General features: G+C 44.3%; 1 protein-coding gene across 2 annotated transcripts in view; it reads left to right on the top strand.

Moving 5' to 3' along the window:
• Positions 1–356: 356 nt before the first annotated feature.
• The window catches only part of LOC124185243 (dopamine receptor 2), a 75337-nt gene continuing 53643 nt past the window's right edge, over positions 357–22050 (top strand). For both annotated transcript variants that reach the window (XM_046575807.1, XM_046575808.1), the window contains exon 1: positions 357–2099. In XM_046575807.1, the coding sequence (XP_046431763.1) occupies positions 892–2099 (1208 nt within the window). In that variant the 5' untranslated portion in view covers positions 357–891. The remainder of the gene's footprint in view (positions 2100–22050) is intronic.

Consider the following 22050-nt stretch of genomic DNA (forward strand, 5'->3'; position numbering starts at 1 on the left):
TATGCCATAAATTTTAGAAAACGTTCGAGACGCAAGGTGAGATTCCATGTGAGCAAGCCATGGGAAAAATATACTCGATATAAGAATAAACGAACAAAACTTGGAAGAAAACAATTCATAGAGGAAAAAGCGACAGGAGTGAGAGGAAGAGAAAAATTCAGAGAAGCTGAAACCTCGGTCGGTTTAAAATTATCCATTAGCCGGAATACATTTCTCGTTATTCATTTCCCAGCACGTAAAGTAAATCATTTTAATCTATACATAAATCGTGACGTTAGTTATTAATTGACCAGTGAATTGGTTGTTGATAATCGTGCGTCGAAAGTAGCTACTTAAAACATCGGAGGATCCTAAAATAATTAATTTTTCGATCTCGTTCGACGAATATCTAATTTCTGATTGAGAATTACGTAACAACTTAAAACTTACGGTTCGTTCGATATCACGAGTGCAATATATCAACAAAGAAGAAAAAAGAAAAAAAAAGAGGAGAATAAAATATTTGAAATATGGATAAAACAGCGTACTTGCGATAGCGCGGTTTTTCTTTAATTCACAGAGAAAAGAATCCCCTCGATCGTCAGAGAGAGATCAGGGATCACTCGGATCTCGGCATCCGTTTCGGGCCGGAAACGAACGAAGGTACAAAAATCAGAAGACCGATAATGTTTCCAATCGCGTTGAGAGAATACCGATCGGAGGATCGGCCGACAGCGGCGTGATCGGCATTAATCCCGTGCCTGATAAGAGCGCAATCTCCGATATCAGTAAGAATGACAAGACACGCGAAACGAGCGAAAAGACGGGGGACCGAAGCCCCGACCTGGACCTGATATCCTGCAGGCAGAGGAAGCAGGGACTCGGCGTCCTCCTCGCATCTCGGGGTGCAAGATGAACGAAAGCGATATTTTTTACCTGCTCGGTTCGGAAGATGGCGAAACGAGCAGCGGCGGAACCGACCTGAACAAGACCTACTACAACGCGTCCAACGGCGGTAACGAGACGGGCTACAACGACCTATGGAACCTGGCTTCGGACAGAGCGGGCCTGGCCATAGTGCTGATCCTCTTCTCCGTGGCGACGGTATTCGGGAACATGCTCGTCATCCTGGCCGTGGTGAGAGAGCGGTACCTCCACACGGCGACGAACTACTTCGTGACCTCGCTGGCCTTCGCCGACTGCCTCGTGGGTCTGGTCGTGATGCCGTTCAGCGCGATATACGAGGTCCTGGAGAACAAGTGGCTCTTCACGACGGACTGGTGCGACGTCTGGCGGTCCCTCGACGTCCTCTTCTCGACCGCCTCCATTCTGAACCTCTGCGTGATCAGCCTCGACCGGTACTGGGCCATCACCGACCCCTTCACCTACCCCATGCGGATGAGCCGGAAGCGGGCCGCGATCCTCATCGCCATTGTCTGGGTCTGCTCGAGCGCGATTTCCTTCCCCGCTATCGCCTGGTGGCGAGCCGTTCGCACGGAGAAGGTGCCCGACGACAAGTGCCCCTTCACCGAGCACCTCGGCTACCTCATATTCTCGTCGACCATATCCTTCTACCTGCCCCTCTTCGTCATGGTCTTCACCTACTACAGGATATACCGCGCGGCGGTCATACAGACGCGCAGTCTGAAGCTCGGTACCAAGCAGGTCATGATGGCCTCGGGCGAACTCGAACTCACCCTCAGGATACACCGCGGCGGCGCCACCAACACCGACGCTCGACACCTGTTCAGGACAGCCTCGAGCACTCCGGAGGACCTTCAGGACCTCGAGGAGCCTCTGACCGCCCTGCACAACAACGGGCTTAGCAGGCTGCCGTCGACGAGGATCAACAACAAGCAACACCTTGGAAAGAACTTCTCGCTTTCGCGGAAACTGGCCAAGTTCGCGAAGGAGAAGAAGGCCGCGAAAACGCTCGGTATTGTGATGGGTGTGTTCATAGTGTGTTGGCTTCCCTTTTTCGTTGTGAACTTGTGGTCCGGGTTCTGCTCGAGGTGTATTTGGCAGGAGGAAATTGTTTCCGCCGCCGTTACGTGGCTTGGGTGGATTAACAGCGGCATGAATCCCGTCATATACGCTTGCTGGAGTCGCGACTTCCGGAGGTGAGTTCGTCTTTAACGTTTTATCATCATCCTCCTCGTACTTGCTCGTAACGCGCACTTTTGACTCGTCGAATCGAAGCACACCCAAGGTACGAATATCGTGAAACTTGCGCCGAGGGATCGTAGGACGGATGAAAGCGAGCAAAGGATCATCTTGGCGAGATGTCGTTAGTTTGTTTCGTTAGGCGAGATCCGCGACAGGTTCGGCGTTACGAATAGGGGTGATACCGGGCAAAAACGACAGACTCTGACAAAGAATAACAATGAATGGAACCTTGTTTCGAGGGATAAACCGACCCGTGACTGCCGCGTCTAACCGCGCCATCTTTGGCTGTGAAAAAAGTCGGACCCGAGCGATAAAAAAGAAGTGAATAAACGAAAAGTCCTGTCGCCGGTCAACTTTTTCTATACAGATGCGACGTCCTCTGGGAGGTTGATATATCGAATTTTTTTTCCAATTACATCGGCGAGAATCTTCGTGGAGAGAATATGACGAGGCAGCTAGGACCGTTTCAATCCGGGAGATTGAACTAGACGCAACTATCCGAACTCGATATGCATAACGTATATAACGCGGTAGTCCTCCTCTCTTCGAGGCAGGGAATCGCCGGATCTCCCACCCTCGGCCTCAGGATTCATGGGACAGTTTAAACGTGTCGCTCTTCTGGAAGAGATTTCGGGTCTGAATAATCTCTGCCCACCGACCGTAAAGGCCACTTTGCATAATACGATTTTTACCGAATTCCGACCTCGATTTCTTCCCACCGTTCACCAGTCCGTCTTCTCACGCAGAGTCACTCCCCTTAAACCCTTCCATCCGAACCCTATTCGGCTGTTGCCCATTTCCCGCGTGATTTCGTCTCTTATCATATTCTTTTTGCGAAAGAAACCAACGTCGGAGGGATCAAAGAAATTAACGAGCAGCTGCTTTCTCCGTCTCCCAGAACCGCGCCTCGACCGATTGGCGCATATTTCTGAATCTTCGTCCTTTTTCTACACCCAAACGTGTCTGAACACAGTTAAGTTACCTCCGCGTCGAGCCGGGGTTTGTGCGAGGCGCCGGCAAAGAGGCACAAGACTCAGTCGGCTGTAAACTTCGCGTTATATCCACCCTCCGAATCCCCCGAGCTGAATCCTCGACTGCTCTTGGATACCTCGGCCGGTTCCCATCTGCGTATAGTCCCGATTACTTCCCCGGTACTCGCGCAGATTTCTACTCGGTGGAAAGTTCGCGGTATATATGTACGTATACGCTACGTTAGAGAGAATGGGACGTGAAAGAGGAAGAGAATAACGCACCTCTCTTGGATGGGCCGGATTTTTATGCTCTTCGTAAAAATTGAACACCTTCAACGCTCGACTCGACCCCTTTAAATGCGGGTACGTCATATGTGCGCAGCAACGATGAAATTGTAACGCTCGACACGGGCGTGTTACAAGACGACGCGACACGTCAAAGATAGCACGAGTTTACAGCAGACTGAATTTATGTCGCTACCGCAGCTGTTGCGTACCTTCGGTAAAATTACCTTGAGAATACGGGTTCAAGGGAGAGGCTTTTCAATCTTCGACACGTACGAGGCGAACCTTCGTTTGTTGTTACGACCGCCAGGGTGAATCCGTCCACCTCCGTTTCCCGATCGCCGTCAAAGGTCGGCGTAAGGTATCCGGCCGTTTCGTAAAGAGAGTAAATTAGAAGGTGACCTAATTAAGAGTACCGAAAGCGTCAGCTCTCGATCTCTTTGCCCGAATAATCGAACTCCCACGGTGGTCTTCCCCGTTTCTTTTCATTTCACCCCTGTTTGATGTCGCGGCGTGTATTCGCGACGCAAGCTTGTTGCCGAAACGTCCGAATCCCCGAAGCGTGAATTTCCAGAGGGTCAGTTTTTGTTCTTTCGTTTTTTCAGCACGAGCCGGGAATTGTAACGTCGCGTTTAATGGCGAGAGAGCGACTGCGGGCTGACAGAGAGTGAGGCGAGGGGCGGCTAGTGGCAATTCAACCGACTTGTTAAGCAGGGCTATTCGTATGCCGTCCCCTGTCCCCCCCATTCCTCTCCCCGTTTTCCCGACTCGGCCCCTTTCAGCGTTTGTTCTCTTTTCGTCCCGAGGACGCTTCGCTGCAGGGGTTGCAGACTCGACGGCAAGAACATATCGCCGAAGGGTTCCCCCCCACCCGGCTGGTATCTCGAATTATCCGCCCCGCAACATACCGACTTCGCCTATCTTTCCGAGCCCTCGCAACCCTCGACCTTTACTCCGCTTTTCACCCGTTGTTTTTCTTTTCACTAACCCCCTCCTGGTTCTTGGCTGCCTCTCGAGCCGGGGAACCCGGCGTTTTGTACAGACAAATATCTCCGCTTCAGCACGGCACGCTCTCGGATTATTCAAATTTTCAACCCCCTCGCCACTTCGCTACCGCGCCGATTATACTCCGGTGAAAAAATCGCAGTCCCCTTGGCCCGGGTTCAACTACGACCGCCTTTTTCCACGACTTTTTACAAGTGTCCCGGTAAAGAGTTTGTCGACTGCAGTTACGGCTCCGTTTACGTCCAACAGAAATTATAATTCGTCGAAACAAATAAAATTTACGATCAAACGAAGGATCGGAAGTTGAGCAGCTGCGGGTCAAGTCGAGAGAATTAAACTTGATTCAAACGGTATCTCTTTGATGTGGAAAATCATTTCGCATCCACGAATTTCAATTCAACAATTCGAAATACTGAAATATTCAGAGCGTTGACACGAGTGTAATTTTTTTTCCTCCTCAACCGCTGACGTTTTTAGACAATACCTCAAGTTATACGAATCGAATAGACTTCTTTTCTTTCAACAAAATTCAATTGAAACAAACTTCAGTTTCAATTTTTCAGCCGTGCTTCGAGCGATTTATTGTTTTCTTAATTTTCATTTCACTGGGCGCATACGAGACCATTCAAATCACAATTAATCGGGCACCACTTATCATGAAACTCGGTCGGATTTTCTGCTACCGTTCAACGTCAATTTTCTACTCTCTCTTTCCCTCTCTGGAGTATCGCGCAAACTGTAAGGTCGAAACGACTTGGACGCGTCGCGGGTGCGAGGACGAAAACTTCCCACCTGCAGACCGCAAACACCATAATTTTGCTTGCCAATCTCGAGGGTACGTAGCTGACACCGAGACTTCGCGGTCCAGCGACGCCATAATCGGCGTCGGCGATTTTCCCGCCTAATTGCAACTGATTTAGCGGCGTTGACGTGAAACCGAAAATTGAATACCAGCCCTTAGAGATTCAGTCAAAATTTGAACCTGCAGAAATAGCCTGTTAGGATCTTACGCGTATAATTCACAACGATACGCTGAATTTATTTTCTTCCGATAATGCGGCATCCATTTTTCACCCCCTTGTGGTCAGATCTGTGGTGAAAAAACATCGCTTCTTGGTATTATGAAGAGTGTAAGGGGACAGAAGGATATTGATTCGTGCAGAGTCAGCTGCAGCCAAAAAAGTTTCTTCTTTTATTCGCTACTTCTGCAGCAGGCTCATAAATCTCGAGTCTTGCGATCCATTGGGAGCCTTTAACTCTCGCCGAAGATCTCTAACGAGGGTTAGCACACGGGATGATCATTATAACCGTGCTCACGCCGTTAGGGATATAATAAATACGTGCGTGCAATAAATATTGCGTGCGTTGGGAGGACCGCGGGATCCCTTATAATTCCCCTTCGTTTTCCCCTCTTTATCCCTTATTTTTCCCTCAATAATGAGCCAGCCATACGCTTAATGCTTCTATTTTCACGCCCTTATTTAACCCCTTGCGAAATATACACTTACCGAGTTCGCAGTTATTATCCACATTGTGCAGTTTTGTTTTCAAACCTAAAAGATTTTTAAAACAATTGCGATGTATATCAGTTTAAAAAAAGAAAAAACAACGGCAAGAAATGTTGTTTCGCTGACATGTTTTCAACACGAGATATAATTCTCACGAAGCTAACTAAGATGAATTCATTGTTCCCTAGTTTTTTGAAAAATTGACAATGCTTAATCCTAGATGCTTTATGCAAGCTTTCTCGTTAATTCCACCGGCTTCAACTGCTTCTTACCGTAAGAAATGTTTCGAGAAATCAGAAGAACAAGTATACACGATTATACGTGAAGGAAGTGCGAATTTTCCCAAAAGCATGCGTCCCCGCATTACTTCTCGGATTCTGTGAAGAAAGCCGAAGATTAAAGGGAGGCGAAAGTTGAAGGGTCGAAATGAGGATCGGGAGACAGGAAGCAGCCTGCAGCGTGCTCGGTGAAACGATCGTTTTTCTTTTCGAGTTTCTCGTTTTATGGTTCGCAAAGCCGGAGGGGACACGGTTTTTGCATCGCATTGCTTCGAGGCCCGTTGCGAGCTTTTCCTGAATTTCCCGCAAGCTCACCGGCCGTTTCACGGGAGCCTGGAACTGGATATCGAACGATGCATGGATTTGAATTTTGCACCTCTGTGCACACGTGTCCTAGAATCGGTGACGCGGTTTCACCCTGACCTGCGTCGAGCGCGGCCGTAAACCGACGTTTTATACTCGTTTGCGGCCAGTGAATCGACTTTGCCGATCCGCTGAAGAAGTACCCGAGACCTGATCCGAAACTCGACAGAGCGGTTTTATCGCGGCAATTTATGCGAAACGGATTTCTGCCCCGTTCTGCATATAATTGGCATATTTTCACCGCATCTTGAGGGGGTGGAACTGATCGCGTCAAGAAGCAGAGCTTCGTGCTTGGAATTATCCGCGCGCATCACGCCACTTGGCCGAAATTAAATTTTCGCAAAAACCAGCCCCACACCCTCGACGTATAACCGTGAGGACATTTCTTTTAAAGAAAGTCAAACGATTCTCGGCTGATTGTGAGACGGCGACCAATCATCGGGTGTTTACGCTCGATCGATAAGCCCCGTATTTACCTGCAAATAAACCGTCAATCACTTCTTCGCATAAATAAAACTCGAAATTCGAGGCCGGAGGCGAGAGTGGCGGGCGGATTGCAAGTCGGCGGGTATAACTCGATCGGATTAAGGTATTCGTTTCGTCTCGAGGAACTGGTCGGAGATTCAAGCGTCGCTTTATCAGCATCTGGAAAAATTTTTGATCATCGCGAATGTAAGAGGGGACGTAAATTCACGAGCCAATATTAGTCGTTCGTATTAAATCTGCAGTATAATGATTTGGATTGATTTCTTCTTCGAAGACGGGAGTGAATTCTGCTCCCTCTCGTGTTCTCCAATTTTCGTCATGCCCGGCGGAATCTTGACTGTACCGTATGTATAAATTACAATACGCAAGGGTGGGTGGTGGTGAAAGAAACGTGGAAGCAAAAATCAAATGTAAGAGAATGAGACAGCGGGAGGGAGGAAAAATATTTTTCCTCTTCTATTTTCATACGCATGGAATTTCCTTCGGAAACATAAACAGCCCTGCGCCCACAGCTCGATAACAATTTTCCTCGACGGTCCTCGAGGATGTCAGCCCTCCGAACTCATTCCGCTCGAGCAAACGACCAACGATTTTCTCCAATGGTTTATTCATTCGTATACGATTGAACAAACATCAGGTGATTCCCGGCAGCTCTACGTAATTGGAATTCCACACTCGCTTGGAGAGATCGCGTGATCCACAGGTGTGATAACTGCCCGCCGATTCTTTTCTATTCGGTAATTGAACACCGGTTGTTCGAAAAATTCACCTTTCTATTTTCCGCACGAGATGCGTGTCGCGTTGCGTGAACCGCTGCACGGATGCTCTAACCGTGCCAGCGAAAGGTCATGTGTCACGCGTTACGGGTCACCGAACATAGCCGGGGTTCGGATATAAGGGAACATCGGATAAAAATAACCGCAAACTCTGAGCACCCTAGTCAGTTACCACCGCAGGATCCACGAGATATAACAACACAGCAACACCGATGTGAAGTAGAACGTGGAGAATTTGAGAAACGAAATTACGTCGCTAAAATATCTATCTATGTTTATTTATTTTTATCCGCGTTGTTTCGTTCCTAGCGCGAACGATGCATCGCCGATTGCAAGAACAATAAAAATAATTGAAGGATGACGGTGAAAAGTGTTGCTAAAAAATTTAACACCCCCTTTGAAGAGCCGGCGAATGGGGTGCGAGAAAAAGGCAGTTGAATGGCGGGAGAACACGGGGTCGTAAAAGGAACGAGAAAAATTCCTTCGCATTCTCGTGAAAGTTAACGACGGTCACGAATAGAAAGAGAGAGAGAGAGAGGAAGAAGAGGAGAGAAGGAAGGGGAAAAAAGTAAATTATCGCGCCGTAAGGCGATAAGGAAAATAGCGAGTGATACCGTTTCGGAGATTGGTTTTCGAAGAATTGAGTTATATCGAGGGTGGTATACACCTGACTTTAGAGCCCTTGGACGTTCCACCCTTCGGCGTTTGCATATCTGTTGTCGTCTTATACGCGTGTATACACATCTTGTATATATTTATACACTTCTCTGGATTTATCCACAAAATATGAAATACAACGTTTTATTTAGATACATCGTTTTTTTTTTTCTTACTGTGATTAGATTTTTTCTTATTTTTGTTAAATTTTCTTATTTTTTTTTTTTTTTTACTTTTGTTTTTCACCCTCCGCGTAGTACGTTATTTCGATTCTCATTTTTTTGCCCCTGGCTTCTCCTATACAACCTCGAGATACTTTTGTCGCTTGCGATCGGAAGAAACCAATGAACGTATACACGATTCGCGCGGATGAAAAGACGGGGAGTATAATGTAGAGAAGAAGGGGACGACGATCCGAGATAAGCTTCCATAACTAAAGGGACCCAAGTTTGCGAGATGAATTAATCGCACCGACGAAAGAAACAAACGGTATATTTTCGCATAGTCGATCTTTCGAAATATACAGCTATTAGTAAAGTCGCCGAACGGATATTGGCCGACATATATCTGTAACATAATGTCCCAGAAACGGATCTCTTTTTAGGAAAATGGATGAAACGATAAATCGAGGAGAAGTCTACCGCAGATAAGAAAAGTAAGAAAGAAAATATGAACTTACGGTGGAAAAGTGAACTGCAGGCTCATCGATCAACGGTCTCACGTCTCTCGTTGCGTGTTTATTGGCAATTTTTCAAGGCGTTGAGGCGTCTCTGCAGATTTGTCGCTCCTCAAGTTCCAACTTTCTATTTACTTTGCTCAAACTCGCATAAAACAATCCCTCCACCCTGTAGCTCGGACCGGGGCATGTAAATCCAGGTACATCGCTGTATGTTTGTCCATGTGCCCATCCACCCTTAACTGTCTGCACTTTGAGATGGTGTCTTACTCTGCGTGAAACTGCCCCACACGCAAACGATGCTCGACATCTCTAAACGAGCATTAAAGCCTTGCGCAGCAGACAATTTCACTCGTGTTTAATTGCTCTGCAAATATTTACCACTAATTATTGAGCCTGACGGGTTGACGAAGCTGTTCAAAAGACTTCGGAAAGGATTTTTGGAAGCTCAGTGACGCGTGGGGTTTTCAAAATTGAAGCGTATATGTATTTCGGGAGGAAAATCAACGTCCAGCTGATATCCACTCGTAAGTTGATCACGAGGCTGAAGCAGGTAGCGTTAAAAATCATTTTTCAAGTAAATTTGAAACAAGATATACTAACAATATTAATACGATCAAAATCTCTTTCAGTACTTCGTCGGTACAACTTTAAATTCGTATATTTAATCTCATTCCATCTCCTGCAAATAGAGCGCTATAATTTTGGGGAAATTCGTTTAATTTTTCCTTCTCTTGTGAGCAAATTGAAGCGGGATGAAGAAATAAATGGATGTTTCTTTTTTAAACATTCTACTCATCACTGCATGGGCAAAGGGTGAAAGGTAAGAAAGGAAAAAAAAGAAAACATCGCGCAATTCAAGACGGCCGTCGGGGTAATGGAAACGAACGAATGTCAGAGGTGAATGGAGATAAAAAAGGGGGAAGGAAGGTTGAGAGAAGGAAAAAAAAAACAAGAAAAATAGAAAAGGAATAAGAAAAAGTGCGGGAATACCCGACGCCCGGTGAGAGAGGAGTCCAATTGTCAGACTATTGCGCTCGACGTGTAGTAATATCGATATCCTTCGATATACCGTGGCTGCGAGCCTCGGGTCCTCGACGCAGACCGATATCTCTGGAGTAGGGTGCGACACCGTGTCCTTTCGTTCCTTCGTTCCTTAGTCCAAGATATTGGCCGTTGTCTTCATCATTCAGGAACAGAGGATGCCGGCCGGACCTTTTCGAGCCATTGAGTCCTGTCTGTGTGAGACGAGATGTTCTCCAAATTTCTTTCCCTTTCTTTCATTGTCTTTATCACCGTTCCTTTTTTTCTTCGAGTAGGTCTCGCAGATTTTTCCCGCATCAATCCGCGACTGGCTCATTAAATTATCAACAAGAAAATTCTCGACCCAAACCGATCGAGGTTTTGCCTGAATCTATCGTTATGATATTACTTAGCTGGCTGGTAACTTGGCGGAAGAAAAACGTGGCAGATGACGAAGGGCTTGACGAGGGTAGTTTACCTTCGATCTTCGACGAAAACATATCACTCTATATATTACGCCTCGACGTTACGGGCCAGGCCAATCCGTTTAGAGTTATTTTTTCTCAAAATTTCAACGAACGAAAAATGAAAATAATATCCAAAATACAGTTAGAGATTATTTTTTCCAGTTTCGATTTTTTTTTCTTGCTCTCGCAATTCGAACAGAACGTGAGCAGACGTTTCTGTTCACTGATACAGACATACGTGTAATTACGTACGTACACGGATTGGAAGGATTGAAATTTATATCCCAATTTTCGTTGACCATAACGGCTCGCCCCGGTCATTTTTTTCTCGCCCCTTTGTTACATCGTTGTTTGATTTTTATTTTGTCATTTGTCTACTTTATTTTCTTCTCCTTTGCAAATTCTTCGCTCGACATGAAGAAGGACGGTCTTTTTTTCATCGATCAAACGAGGACTCACCGGCTGGTAGGTATTGGAGAACGGAGTCTGACGTTCGTGGATTTATCACTTTCTTTATTATACATCCTTGTTGTTTCGTCCTTCGCCGTTGCTCTTCTCTTCTTTTATTTTTTATTCTTCAGTTTTTTGCTTCCCTCGAGTATCACGAGTTACCGTAAAGTGCGCGAATGCGGATGGGCGAGTGATCCTATAAGACGCTGTTGAAGCCAGAGTGGTGCTAGTTAGTCGGGCGTGCCGAGGAGAAACACGGGGGCCGAGTGGCTCGCCCTCAAAGTACCTTTGCTGCCGAGCCTGCGAAAGGGTAAAAGGAGAAAAAGATGTTGGAAGCAAGACGCCTCCAAATAGAACCGAGTTACGTGGTTTACTTCACTGTCTAGGCATCTCCGCGTCGCAAATTACGCTCAGAAGCCATTTCAATTGACTCGGGAAAATGACTCATAGTCAGCTGAACATTCGTCAGCCGGTATAATTCTCTTACATGTACGACCTGAAACGTGCGGCTCATCATTCAGGATATAAACTACTTTAGTACCTCGAACGAAGTTGGCCCCAGCGGTTGGGCATGTTTCGCATAAGTTGGGCTTCATTAATGATCCTCAAGCTTATAGGACGGTTTTTAGTCCGCGTAATGCGAAGGACTTGAGCGAGTGTGCGTAACAAGAACTTAGCTCTGGGTCGAATAAACCTGCGTTAATCCGTCATCCGGAAACGCCGGAAGCACTTCCGCACCATCGGAGTCTTTTTCAAAGTCGTTGGTGGGGAGAATTGGTCTGGGTAAATATTGAAAAAGAATTAGGCACAAGATCGACGTTGACGAGGTGGGAAGTTCTCCTTTCCCCGCTAGTCGCGCGGATCGACGTCTTCCGAAAGATGCGGATTTTCAGGCAAGGAGTACAACCCGAGTCGTGCAGCTTTTGGAACCGCGGAGAGGGATTTACGGGTCCGGCTTCTATACCGTGCAGGTCGTAAATCAAACTCGTCACTCCCTGGCGGTCCCGGTTCATGGGATAACAAATTGGCTCAAGCCACCCGGCAAAAGTTCCTCGATCCAGAATGCCAGCCGAGGGTCTGCAGTCTCGCAGCCAGAATCTCACTGGAACGAGCGTTTGACTTTGAAGTCTGATCAAGTAGCAGCAGCCGCGTATTAATGACAAATTGGCAAATAAGCAGAAGGGCGATATTTTCGTCAAATTCGGCTAGGAATTAACAAGCTCGATCAGTCTAACAACAAGCGGTGCTTCGAATAGTGAGAAGATGTAACGCGTTCGAAAATTTGCAGGAAAGCTGCACGATTTTTTTTTTGAGAATCCTGCAGATATCTTTGGAAAATATTTCACTTCTCGTTCAATTTTCATTTCAAAAGGTAGAGTAATGTGGGTATTATAGAACGGTTTCATCACGTCAGGGAACTTCCGAACTTTTCCTACGAGGTCTCCGCCTGTCTCTCCTCCCCTGTTTCTCCCTCTCTCTTTCTCTCTCTTTCTCTCTCTCTCTATCTCGTTCATTGCGTCCTCAAACATAATTGAAATTACCCGCTGTGTTATTATATATCATCATTCTACGGCAATCTTATACATTTTCTTAGAGAATTGTTCGTTAAATGGAAATACTTTGAAACTGTTTTTTTTTTTATCCTCCTGTTTTGTGACGAGTCTTCAAAGTGGGTTGAAACTTGATATAATTAACTTGATAAGTTGTTTGATTTGTCGTGCCGGAGAAAACTGTGCAGACACAATCGATGGTTTAATGGAAAAAGAAACCGATGCTCGGTCGTTCAGAAGACGGAATTAGTAAGGAATTAGAGGAAGGAAGACAAATAAGTGAGGAAGAAAAGAGCCTCGAGCTTGTTCGCGGTTGAAAAAAGAAGAGAGAAAACAAAGACGGAGGCGTTTGGTATTTAATCAATTATCTGAATCGAGGAATCCCTCCGTGTTTGTTCTCGGCCCTCCAAACCACCGAGTTAAGATCCAAACAATCCTGTGGCAATCGAAATCTCTTTCGTAAGGATGATGAAAAAAAAAAGGGAGAAGAAATTACAGCGTTGTTAAGCAGTTGCTTCCTAATCTCTTTCCCCCGCAGCGAAGGGAACGGAGAAAAAGTCGTGTTTGCAGAATCGACCTCGACGAAAAAAGATAGATTCATGTGCGGTGAGGAAACAAAGCGAAAAATTCGCGCCTACTGTCCGTGATTTTAGTCTCCGTCATAAAATGGCCAATGGACCAATTTAATTGCCGATAATTCTCCGCTGCGTTGGAGGATTATTAGATCGTTATAAGATCCTTGCGCTAAAGAGAACGTCGGAAATTGGTTAGCCGGGTAATACAGCGATTATATTATCTGGAAGGAAGCGGCGTTGGCTTCCATCGATAAAATGAAGACTGAAGAAGAGGGCGAAGGGGTGAGAGAAAGGGAAAAAGAGGAAGAGAAGGGCTGTAGGCGAGTAATGGAATCCTTATCAGCGAGTTCATCTGTCTCATCGTCTTTGCCCACCGTCAGAAAACTCTACCAGCCGAGATTGTAATTCGGCGAACAAATATGTGCGGATAGTCGAATAAAGTAGCAAACCGAAACGATAAGAATCTCGCGATTTTCATGAAAAAAGGGGGTTATTTTTACTTCTCGTTTTTCTCTAATCCCGCTTCCTCTTTTTCTCTTTTGTATCATCTAATCTCTTTCACGGCCGGGAGATGAAAGCTCAAATAAACGCGGACGCGAATTTCGTCAAAGCTTTCCGAACTTATATTTTCAATGAACGAGCGTTCTTTCCTTCTCTTTATGGTTCAACTATTACGTGTGTGAAGATACACGCATTATACGTACTGATATTTCTTACAATAAATGCAGCTTGTTTTTGGAACGGGAAAAGTTTATCTTTCGACTTGAATTTCCGAAGGAACTAATTCACGCAGCGGCTAACCCCGGTTAACCTCATCTCGTTTCATGCGGCTTTGATCTCCCTGAAATGAGCAGAGACTCCGGCCACGCCTCGACGACGAATCCAGAGTGTAACCTGTTGATCCGATTATCTTTCAGCCGATATTCTGATTACTTGTAATTGTCAATTACCACGATAATTCGATCCTGAACCGTGTAAGAAGTTAATCACAACGAAGAATATTAAAATATCGCACCCATACCATTCGAGTACCTACTAAATTGCGTTGAAATTTAACGTTAATTTTGAAACTCGCCATCGATTTCTTTACAAATTTATCGAATTCATTCTTCTGTTAAAAAATTGCGCCGCAGCTGCGCGCTGTACTCGAAGTACTTTACAACAATAATTTTCCTCGTTTTATCTTGGTTGAAAAATTATTTTCACCGCCTTTGAAGGTTCGAGGGGTATCTAAGGCAACGCGAAGATCCCTCGGCTCGACGCTTCGACGGTTCTATGAGGATGCTTCTCTCTTGTTTCCCCTTTTGCCGACCCTCTCGCTCCTTTCTCTTCCGTTCACAGCGACAAAGTAACGCGATCGATTATCGGAAGTGACCGAACGTAGCGATCGTAACATGTTTACAAGAATATTGAAAAATTTTAAAACGCGAGAGCAAGTTAACAACAAGTAAATTCAAAAGAACTGTAAAAGAAAAATTGCTCTGCGAATTTTTACCGGTAAGAAAATTGACGATTTTCTTTACACACGCCTCGCTTATCGGCACATTGTTCATTATACAAATTCGGGAAATATCCAGTAAGCGTGTAAAACGCAATATGACTGCGATAAAGTTTACCGCGAAGAGTTTATAACAGGCCGTGTTTACGAGCATGTAGCAGGTCCGCACCTTGACGACAGTTTGCAAGCAGCTTTTTACTCCGTTCGAGCGTAATTACTTAATTACCATCGGGTATACACAGCCCGCGAGCCGAGCCGACGTCGCCATAGGCCGTCGGGTATGGTTAAACCATAAAGCGCTTCTGAAATACTTATGGTTTTAAAACTGTGTCAGGGATCTTTTATCTTTTAATTAAAAGGAGCGAGGACCTGGTGTAATTAAACGCATACCAATGAACGCGCGATTGAAGATTTATACGCATACACAGATCTGCGTGTGTATATATATGAACGTACCTAGCCGCTCGCTAAACTAATATATTGCATATCTATGTATATATATATATATATATATATGTAAAGCGCGTTAATTAAGCTACGACGAATTCTTTGTCTCAAATTTAACAAATTAAACAAGCGATTCAATTATGTCACCCGACATTCCAGCGAGAACTGTCTAAAAGAATCCGCGAGAATTGAAAGTATTGCAACAAAAAGTAAATTGACTATTTATTTTATTTCGGTGTTGTAATAAAAGACAAAACAACTCTAAACTCCGTTTCGACGCTACATGTATTACTTATTGTCGGCACGTTACCGAGCAATTATGTGTTGTTCGATAGATTGTTTTTCGGTAAATCTGTATGCCAATTTTCAACTTCCGGGTCTTCAAGTCTGGCCGGCGATTATCAGCCGTAATTTATTCTTGCAATATATTTATGTCAGAATTATGTCAGTGCAGCGGAGTGGCGATAATTTAACCCCGCGTCCCGTACCAACTGCAATCTGACGACGGACTCTAATCTTACGATTAATCCAGGAAAACGTCACGACGCGCTTGCACAAGCCGTGCACTGATTATTCATTAACGTTAATAAACCGGTGGTCAGTCCTGATGTTGCCTCAATTTGCGAAATGCGGACACAACGTACGACGCGTCGCACGTAAAGTGCCGGATACCTAGTTTTCAAATTTATAGATGTAAAGTTCGTCCGACGCCGAGTTGCGGAAACTTTTACGAACGGGGTAAAACGTGCGCGGAAATGAACGAAGAAAAGACATCGAGCGAGCTGGGGAGTGATAAAAACCGGCAAATCGTCAATAAAGACAATTGAATCTGACCACTTTGGTAATTGAATTTCGTTCCACAATCCTGTAAGCCGTCGTCTTCGGGGTTGAAAATTGTGTCTTTTATTTCTCATTACTCCCGATTGTCGCGGGTATGCCGAACGAACACCCTCGGCAGCCACCCTTTCTTCCTGATTTTTTCAACTGAGAAAATGCGAGGGCGTATTAGATTTTGAAATTTTTACGCAGGGGTGAAAGTGCGTGGAAGAATCGAACAGAAGTGTAGCAATACCGAAGTCTTGAAAATCCAAAGATCTATTTCACAGATTTTCAAATTTTCTATACTTCCCGATTTTACCTACAAACATTTTTACCTTTATACCCCGAAATTCGACGCTTACAAAGCTTACAATTTCCCTTTAAGCCGCTTTGGGGGATTTCATTTAACGCATTTTTGTTTCCTACGTACTTTTTCCCCCCGTTAACACAAGATCGAAAATCTCGCGAAGCTATTACAGTTCCGTGTCTTGCGTGCCCCGGTCACGATGCCGCTCATGGGTTTTTTTACGACGTATTAAGATGGCGCACCTCGGCAGGAAGTGCGATCGTCCCCGGGGAACTTGCAGGCTTGCCGAGAACTAAAGACCCTGCGCGTCGCAGCTGAAATTGGCTTTTTAATCTCCTTTCGCAGCGGCGAAAACTACCGTCCCGAGCTTTTCCCCCTCCCGCAGCAAGAAACTTTCGTTCTCGTGCCATCCTGCCTTCGTTCCGGGCGGGACATCGAGGAAATTTACCCTTTTTTCTTCTCTATTTTCACGACTTTTTCGCCTTTCCGTTACACTTCCTTCCGAAACAAAGGGTAAAAAACGGTTTAAAAGCCCGGCTTAAAACTCCCCTTTGCAAGGGTTTGCTCTTTTCTACACGCCAGACGCGACAACTATAAGCCATGATCCCACAGCGTCGCGTCAGCTGCGAGAAAAGAGATAATAGAAAAGTTTTGCAGCTTATAAGTTATTCGCCAACCGCACCGTTCACCGTGATGCACTTTAATCCACTCCCCCAAAAAACATCGATTCGAGCACCACTGCGCGTCATTGTTTTAATTCGATTTTTCCTTCCACCCACATGCGGAAAGATATTTGAAAAAATACTTGACAGTTTGCACACGTGAGAAAAGTTCGAATGAACCTGTAAGGTATCAAAAATCTTATATGAAACCATCGGCCAGCTGCTGTTCGTACCGCACGCGTGGAATGGATGGAAACTTGAGAAAATAGGGTAGAAAAGAAGGGGAGGGGGGGAGGGGGGAGGAAAAAAACAAAGAGAAGAAAAATATTACACTCGTAAAATAAAATAAAAAAACAACTCGAGCTCAAACTTTTCACGACAGGGACGTGATTCCAAGTTTTCAAATCCCTTTTCGGGGATTGATCGCCCTTGCCAAATACTAAGTATAAATGTATAATACCATTTAATATAGTGCGTGTCGAAGGAATTTCTGTCGAAATAGTTTTTATCAAACATCACCAACATTTTTTCTCACAATCTACGCTGACTATTAAAAGAATTAATCCAAGCAATTTCGTACAATTTCTAATTGAAGAATTGTGATTCATGAATTTGGAAAATATTATTCGATCTGTAACCGGAAAGAGACGAACAGAAATTATTTTGTAGAATGTTGCAATTATTATTATTGTTGTTTTTTTTTAATGCATTGATCGAGAGCGAATAAAAATACGCCAGAATGAAGAAATCGCATGTCCTGGAAAGAACGCCTGCTTCCAAAATGCAGATAACGCGTCGAGTGTAGTTATATGTATTGGAATTTTGGGATGCACGATTACTACAAGGAAACAATGCGAACAGGTGATGGTTCACCTACTCACAGTGTGTAATCTTATGTCAATTAAGTGGGCGCAGATTAATTTTGCTGTGTACCTACGTGATTCGCTGCGTATACACGTCGGTACGTAACGACGCGAATATTACAACCCGCGGCTGAAGAGGACGAATATAACAGACTATTAAAGGCTTTGATCCAGTAATTGGTTCCTCGAGAATTACAAAAATACGTACAGAACATCGTGGAATTATTAGGTGAAAAATTATTTAATCTTATATCTTTTAAATAATTCGTCGTCGAAACGAGTGGTCAAAATTTTGACAAATATGAAAAGAGGTGGACGTAGGTTTTTCACAAAAACCTTTCGTCTCACAATTAGGATTAGGTCAACCCGATACGTAAACAAAAAAGCACCAGATTCGTGGTTACTTTGTTGACAATAAATGACATCTGCTCACAATCAAAGCTCCGCGTGTATTTTATTTATATCAAATTGTCACAGGGTACCAGAATAATCTTGTTGTTTAATGGAATTCCGGAAACTTCGCGCCTATCCAATACTTACGCGTAATTGCTTAGAGCTCAGAGTTTGAGGGCGGATTTTAAATTCCAATCGAGAATTACCCGGGTAATTTGAAAACGTGCGTGGAGTGTAAAATTCTCCCTTGCATTTTCTTTTTTATTTCCCCTTGTTGCGTTCTTCGCCTTTGTTTCTCGCCGACGGTACCCCATATTTCACCCATGTTATCACAGCCTCAATTCTTCGAAAGAAACTCCGACAACTCGACGGCTGTCACATCGGTGAGATAATTACTCTTCCGCCATTTAGTTGCTTTGCAAATAAACTTTGTAAACGAATTAAATACCGCTAAACTTTCTTCCAAATTGAGCACTTCACGCTCGCTTGTAATTATTCAATTAACGTTTCCTCGAACCTCAGAGATTTGGAAACAAATTTGAAAAGCTTTTAATGTCTATTCACTGTGTACAGATATAACGCCGTTATAGATTGTTAAAAAAAAGACAAACTGCCGAAATTCTTACCAACATTTTACGCAATATGACTGATAAACTGTACTGTACGGAAATTTTTAAACGAAAATATTCCCGAAAGAAAAAATCTGATCTACAAAATTCCCGGTGGAAAAAAAAAAATAATCATCAAATAAAACATAGGATTACAACGTCAGTCGATTTCCGAGATGTAAACAGTCGCTTTCAGAGCCGCATGCATACAGAAATGGGATTCAATATGTTCGCTTTCTTTTCCTCGAAGTTTCATCGAGGGGCAAAAGCGAAGCTGAATGAATATATAATAGATCTAGGGGGTGAAACGATCGGAAACTCGACGAACGAAACGCGTATTTAAATCGCCACGTAGAGCCGATGCCGCGAATCCCTCTCTCTCTCTCTCTATCTCTCTCTTGTTCTTTTTTCCACGGAAGAGAGAAATAAAAGTTGATCGCGTGATTCCGGAACGGAATTGCCGGCGTCGGTGATTTTTGATTCACCCCGACGGCGATGATCCGGCTGTATAATCAGCAAATAATTCCAGGGTCGATTAGCTACCTGTGAAAAAATATCAGCAGTCGAGAAATTTTTCCTCTTTGTATCAGGTCTCGGTGATTTCCGCGGGAAATTAATGGAGCGCGTGTCACTGCAAGCTGGCAACGTCGATAATGCGCGCGGGATACTTACACGTGTGGAAAGGGAGAGCTAGATCAGAGTTGCACGATAAAGCCGGAATTCTTGCCCGTTACGGTATAAACTTCCACGGTAGAATCCCGAGGCCTGCTGCAGGAACCTCGAGGATACGGGAGAGCGCGGATATTTACTCCGATTGTCCTTCTAGGTGTTTCAATTAACCGTCCAGAATTCGCAAGCTTCGAGAGTGCGTGCAACTCGAATTATTTCGAAAGGGTCTTTCAGACGCGAGTTCGCAACGATTCGCGGAAAGTTATCTCGTTCCACAGTTTCTCAGTCCGTCCTTCAACGTCCATACTTCCGCACCACGGCGAGTCCTGGGCCGTTTCCCGTTACTTGCTAAAAAATTTTCGCCCACGCCTTGGGGAGGAAGGGGAGGACTGGGGGAATAATTCATGAGGTCGCGAGGAACGGGGAATAAATAAAAATTGTGTACAAAGGGGTGCGGAGTATGAGTGAAAGGATCGGCGCGGCTCGGCGACGAAACCAATCTTGGAAAAAGAAAGGAGAAAAACGAAAAATCGTGTATCGCCGGAAACCAATTCTGGGACGGGTGCACCGCGGTTGCGAAGAACGATTTGCACGATGAAAGGCGCGATTTACACGATCAAGGATGTCCGCCACTTCGCTTCGAGGCATTCGCAGAAATGGCAGCCACGTTTTCGACGGGTATAATGCCGCTTCTTATACCTTCTCTTTTCTCCTTCCTCTCTCCTTATTCCAGTTCCGAAACCCACTTGCGGTTTCCTCAAGAAATCCCGCTGGAATTTCCTTGAATTGTTGCGAGAAAAAAGCTGCTGGCATGTACGAACGGATAAAAATAACACAGGGAGCGGTGGTCCTATTTTTAGAATTTTCGACGTTCATTACCTTCAACAATTACAGTTTGCGAACGTGACGGAGTCGTCAAATTATAACTTCCTTGGCGCTAGGAAAATCTCTTTGAAATTTAAACACAGCAGATATTGAAGTCAAAAATAATCAAATCTTGGATGGGTATCAATGCTTTGATTTGTAAAGCATCAAAATTGTAAAAAATGTAGGTGATTCTTTCGATTTTAATCTACAAATATTATAATTTGATAAATACCCAATGTGTAACTATAACTATAGTTTTCTGATGAAATTGGTGAAATGTGACGGTTGTTGCGCAATCTATATCCACGTATTCTCCAAATTCAAATTACCGATAAAAATTGAGCAGAGAAATAGCAATCATGAATATATGGAGAGAAAGAAAAAAAAAAAAAAGTTCGGTTATTCACTCCGACATTTTTCTCTCTATACCAAATAGTTTTTGAATTATTTCTTTCTCGTTCTCTGCACACCAAATCATCGTACACAATAGAAATTCTCACCCGCTTCGCTTCAGCAGTGCGGGGAAATCAACTTTGCATTGTAACAGTCTAGCACCACCTCTCATTACGGCTTATTCTTCCGGCAGGCATGAATTTGAATAACGCCGAAAGCCTTTCCTCTGCTTCAAATTCTTGCTCCGTTACCTCCTCGCTATTCTGTCTACGCCGGCAAAGCTACACCGAACTTCACGCCGTTCCTCTGTTTGCCGGTGAAACTTTGTTCCACGTGGAATTAAGCTTCTCTTTGATATTCAAGGTGGGAACATTGACAAACGAAGAACGATTGACGCAAACCGTGCAAGTTTTGCAAGCCTAACTTTGACCGGTTTCCTTCGTCGAGTCAAGAGTCGAACAGAAATTGGTTTCCGTTAAAAAAAAAAATAAAAAATATCCTTACTTACTACACGGTAATAATTAAAAAAAAATGTCGATAAGGAGTCTTCTTTCGTTTATTCGACGATATCGTTGCCTACAGCCGTCGTACCGTATTTCCCAACAGCACATGCGAACGGGTCGTGATCGTGCGGCTTTTTCGTGCGAATGCAAATAAAACCACCACACGGAAACGCGGTAACACGCACGAGAATAAGCGAAAAGCAAAGTGCTCCGATATATTTTAATCCGCCGATTCTTATCGGGAGCCAATTCATTCGGACTCTTTGAAATCGCACGCAGTCGCGAGTGTGTGTAACACAGCTGATATTTACAAGTAGCAACTAACAAGATTATTGGTAACGAATCACGCCTTGGGAAAATTACAGGGTATTGTTCGGTATTATTATTATTTACGCTGAATTACAATGAACGAAAAAAGAAACACTGTTGTATTTTCCGCTAAGTGCGTGAATTGTTCTTTTTTTCCTGCAGTGTTCGAGTAGGTTCGTAGAACACTGTGTAACGTAGAAGAATTTTATACCTGAGAGAATTATTTTTGTCGATCTAGTCATCTTGTACCGTTTCGTTTTAGATACCTTAGATGGTATGGATTACTATTTGCGGTTATTGTGAGGTAGAAATCAAACTCGTGTTCGTGAAACTCAGCGCAAACTGTAGGTACGAAGAATAATAAACGATGCCTATTTCTGTCCAATTTATTAAATGGATGAGAAAATAGACCTCGAGCCCTTCTCCGAACAGGGAGATAGAGAGATAAAGAGATAGAGAGAGAGAGAGAAAAAGGGACCTGTAATAAAATCGCATAT

Source organism: Neodiprion fabricii, chromosome 6, assembly GCF_021155785.1.
Source record: "Neodiprion fabricii isolate iyNeoFabr1 chromosome 6, iyNeoFabr1.1, whole genome shotgun sequence".
Taxonomy (NCBI): domain Eukaryota; kingdom Metazoa; phylum Arthropoda; class Insecta; order Hymenoptera; family Diprionidae; genus Neodiprion; species Neodiprion fabricii.